The following is a 5,000-nucleotide window of genomic DNA, read 5'->3' on the forward strand; positions in this document are numbered from 1 at the left end:
TGTGTGTGTGTGTGTGTGTGTGTGTGTGTGTGTGTGTGTGTGGGTGTGTGTGTGTGGGGGGGGGGGGGGGGGGGGGAGGGGGGGGGGGGGGGGGGGGGGGGGGGGGGGGAGGGGGGGGGGGGGGGGGGTGGGGGGGGGGGGGGGGAGGGGGGGGGGGGGGGGGGTGGGGGGGGGGGGGGGAGGGGGGGGGGGGGGGAGGGGGGGGGGGGGGGTGGGGGGGGGGGGGGGGTGTGTGTGTGTGTGTATGCCCCCCCCCCCCCCTCAGGGGCTTTGTAGGCAGGGGCAGGCGCTGAATACACTGGTTCGGGGGCTTGGTAAGCAGGAGCAGGTGCGGAGTATGTAGGCTGAGGAGGTCCGTAACTTAAGGGGTTGGCAGGGGCTGGGTAGCCGTATCCTGCAGAAGGAGGACTGTCAGGCCGAGCCAATGCGACCACTACCAGACAGGAAAGAATGGCCTGAGAAAGAAGACGGACGTATCAATACCACGATTATGCCCAATGCAAACACTGGTATTAGGACATTATAGACACTAGAAGGCATTCTTTATGCCTATCGCATTTCAGTATCATCACTGGGTTTTCGAGTTTATACTCACCTTCATCATGGTTGCTGTGGATGTGTTGCTGATAAGGAAGTGAGTGAGTGCACTGAAGACGTGAGTGTGGCGGTGCCTTATATATGTGAGGGCGTGGACTTGTGAAGGTGAGCGCGGAGGGCGGTGTGGGTGCCGCCAGCGAGGTTTTCCGTGACGTAATGACACGTTGCTGCTCCCGACCTTGCCTGTGAAATTCACCTGCTTTGTGTCTATCACCCGAAACCATAAGAATCTATTGAGCTCGAGACTTACTCTTCGAATTTCCCCAGTGTTCCACTACAGTGTCCTGGTTGTAATTACTCAAATAAGGGGCTGTTTTAGCCGGGCTCATGCCGTTGCGATACTCAATCCACCAATTCCTTGGTGACGCAACAACAATCGTCCAAAATAAGAAACTGTCGGCGGTGGCATAGCTGGGAGCCTCGACCGCTTCCTTTCCCTGCGGGCAATCACTCAGGCGGTCATTCAGGCGGTCACTCAAGCAGTCCCAGGCTCCGGAACTAGGAAAACTCAGACAAGAACAAAACACCATTGAGAACAAAGCAGTCCAAGTACATCTTGGCTGTGGGATGCTTCTTGTGCGTGGCCAAGTGTGTACTCGTGTGTGTGTTTATGTGTGTATGAGTATGTGTGCGAGCGTGTGTGTGTGTGTGTGTGTGTGTGTGTGTGTGTGTGTGTGTGTGTGTGTGTGTGTGATCTCGATAAATGTGTACAACTTACATCACCTATATTGATGTCGAGAACGGGATAAAGAGATGTTAAACCTTGCTGAAAAGTTGTTAATAGCAAAGCTATAATCAACTATCGGTGACTAAATTAAATCAAGTAGTTTGATGGGGTGGTAAACAGATGCAGTCTTACCTAATAGTCTGCCTCTCAATAGCTAATGTCAGCTAGTGGTGGACGCAATTCGTAGCACTTTTCAGTTTAACACTAAAGGCAGAGCGCACGTTTTGCTATTGACTCAAGAAGATTAAATCTTGTGATCTGAATAATCATATCCCAACGCAATCACAGCATTGGTGTCTAAGCGCTTCGAGTATATCATGCTGGAACTTTTTCCTTGTCTGTTTTTTTTCTTCTTCTTCTTCTTCTTCTTCCAGATCTAGATTAAACCAATCCTCACGCCATGTCGCCTTTTCTTCAGCATATCAGATGTATTGTGTTTCCCTACGTAACATTTGTTAACTTGATTAGGGCTTCGACCATTAAATACTGTTTAATGTCTGTTTACTAAGGATCGACCATAAAGAATATATCTTTGTTCGTAAAATATCATGCATCATGGAAGTTTTTATTCTCATTGCTTTCAAACTGCATGCGGGGACCTGGCAGATGCTACAGATACAAACATATACTTTATATGCTTATGGCTAACAACACATAACTTTGATCTTCTACGTGGAACATGTGAAAGCTGTCTATCACCATTTCTCACGGAGTACGTAATTATGCGACTAGAAAAGATACGGTATTTTCCAAACATTGTATTGTTTGTGTGTGTGCCTGTGTGTGTGTGTGTACGTGTGTGTGTGTGTGCGTGTATGCGCGCGTGTGTGTGTGTGTGTGCTTGTATATGTGTGTGTGAGTGATTGAGTGAGTGAGTGTGTGTGTGTGTGTGTGAGTGTGTGTGTGTTTGTGTGTGTGTGTGAGTGATTGAGTGAGTGAATGAGTGAGTGAGTGAGTGTGTGTATATGTAAATTCTAAAGCTAACAGGCAATATCTCCTACCAGCCTTACATTCCTGCATTTTTTTTTCCGGCAACTTGTCTTTAAAACAATCGCTCTTTGTTACATCATTACGTATTCACTTTACCCGCCACAATCCCCTTTTCGGCCACAGCGACTCTCACCCTAACTTTCTCATACATTACATTTTAAATCAGTGCCTTACCAAGTTACCTCTCAGCAATCACCACTCCAGCCACAACCCTCTCATACCTTAGCTCGTCACTTACCATTTTCACACACCCTTTTGACTGTCACTTTCCACTTACTTCCATGCGATCACCCAACCAATCAACTTTCTTTCAATTTCTTTCAACTACTTTGCTTGTCTATTGCTTTGTAGCCATTGCCCTGATTTTATGAAACCTTTCGATTATTTGTATGTCAGTATATATATATATTTTTTTTCAATATCAATATTTTCAGAAAATATAGATTGACAGAAATAGCGTTCATTGCCTTCGGTTTTAAGGAATGAACATGAATTATTCGACAAGGCAAGGTATATTCATCACCTGTTTGATATCACATCTTCATTTTCATGGGCCAGACTCTGCGTGGATATTGAACATTACTGTTTTGTTTTTTTGTTTTTTTGTTGTTTTTTTTAAGACGGACCCCATGGATAGGGACTCCCAAGTGTTCCCACTAAATATCCCGTTCGTTAAACACCGTACTGAATTGTTGTTTGACGAGGAAGTTTCAGTACAATACAAACAAATTGTTCTGGAAATCTTACAGGCTATAATTCGTAATATGATGTTATTACAATAAGTATAGTACATAAGGTATCTCTATAAAATCTCTAAAACACAAGCAACTCTACAAGAAAAAGTAGGTGAAAAGCAGAAAGGACAAGAAAAGGAGGAAAACGAAGAATGTTGAGGATAATATTCCTGATGTATGACAACACTTAATTGCATAACAAAATTCACAGAAAACGCTGTTTCTTCCGATACGCAAATAAGTATCATTCATCATCATAAAACAACATCAAAATCGTTTCAAATTGAGACAAAGAAAAATGCATTGTGAGTGAACAAAAATGAAGACATTTTAGAAGATCCACATACTAACTATCGAGATATCAGGTTAACAGAACTCTCGTGTGAAGTTACCAAAGGGTATCAAAGGTCTAGTCTTTTATTGGCAGAAGAAAAGTTCAGGAGGTTAAGCAGGCAGCGATTTCCTCCAAGTTGTAAACAATGATGGGAGGCTTTTCCCCATAGCGATGTTCCTTATTCTGGAAAATGATATGTAACATCAGCGGTCATGAGAGAAAAAGAAAAAAGGGAGATGGAAAGACAGTAATTATGCATGGATGTTAACTAACGGTTAGAATCGGCCTCTTTAGAATATATACATAGTTGTAATATATATAGAAATAAATGGATAAATAGATCAGTAAGAAAACGGATGAGTTAAATTTGCAGAAAAGGGGGAGAGAGAAGCCAAAGAGAAAAAAAAGAGAAGCTTCTTAGAAGAAAAAGAAAAACATCGGTTGTAACAAACACGGTTATAATACGAGAGAAAAGATGCTTTGGAATCATACTTTATAAACGGATGCCGGAATTTTTTTTAGTTACTAGTAGTATGCACATAAGATACGTTCAGTAAAGTAAGATAGTGTTAACACTGTACCTAAATAATAATCACACAGTAAACCATTTAATTATTTTGTTTTGCTTGTTAGGAACATTTCGTCTAACGAAGTAGAGTATATAGTGTCATAGCAATGAGATTTATTAGATGTTCCTCAATCTTGAGAAAAATGTTATTAGTAGTTTTTTTAAGCATTGTGTCATGCTGCATGAAAAAAAATAGAATTATACAACATAAATAAATAATAAAGAGAAAATGCCATTTGTTTTCACAAGTAACAAATGAAACAAAACAAAAGGAAATACGGCCTCAGTCAAATCCACAGGAAAGACAAAATGGGCTTGATAACAAATCAGCTGAAATATCAGGATGTAAATCCTTATCTGACGAACTAAATGTAATAAAGAAAAAATATCTTTTTATTGACAGTGGTAATTGAGTTTACCTTGAGATGAAGCTTCACTTCACATTTACCCTGGAGAAAATCAGCATTTCCTAGTGAAGATTGAATTAGGTTTGATCATGTTCCTGACGGTCCCGTTCATAGATTGTACAGCTTGAACCATGGATATGGTCAGTTAGAGTAATTCAAGACCGTACCCAAAGTCTGCCTGGCAATATTGAATTTAGTTTCCGTTAAAAAAGAAAGAAAAAGAAAAAGAAAAAAAATATATATATACATATATATACATACACTCACACACACACACACACACATATATATATATCCTTATGTATATATATATATATATATATATATATATATATATATAATATATATATATATATATATATATATATATATATATATATATATATATATATATATATATACATTAAATACCTGGACGTCAGTGTACGCGCACACGCACACGCGCACTCAACACACATTCACATACTTAATCAAGATGAGTCCGTAGCTGTCACTGGCATTCTGGTTATTAGCAATGTTTGGCTGCTTCAGTTTACCTCAGTTCATTCAACTAGTTCCTGATTTGGCCAATAGATGGCGACAGCTGTGAGCGATTAAAACCTGAGTATTATCTGTGTTCGTTTTTTTATGTATTAATGCTAAG

General features: G+C 40.8%; 1 protein-coding gene across 1 annotated transcript in view; it reads right to left on the minus strand.

Moving 5' to 3' along the window:
* Positions 1–650, minus strand: part of LOC122264213 (uncharacterized) — a 35,208-nt gene extending 34,558 nt beyond the window's left edge. Inside the window, exons 1-2 of the mRNA XM_086548116.1 lie at positions 596–650; positions 270–455 (exon numbers count right to left, since the gene is read on the minus strand). Coding sequence (XP_086404242.1) covers positions 270–455; positions 596–604 — 195 coding nt within the window. The 5' untranslated portion in view covers positions 605–650. The remainder of the gene's footprint in view (positions 1–269; positions 456–595) is intronic.
* Positions 651–5,000: the final 4,350 nt, after the last annotated feature.

Source organism: Penaeus japonicus, unplaced genomic scaffold (assembly GCF_977035675.1).
Source record: "Penaeus japonicus unplaced genomic scaffold, GWHDUDI00000001_assembly GWHDUDI00000020, whole genome shotgun sequence".
NCBI classification, from domain to species: Eukaryota; Metazoa; Arthropoda; class Malacostraca; order Decapoda; family Penaeidae; genus Penaeus; species Penaeus japonicus.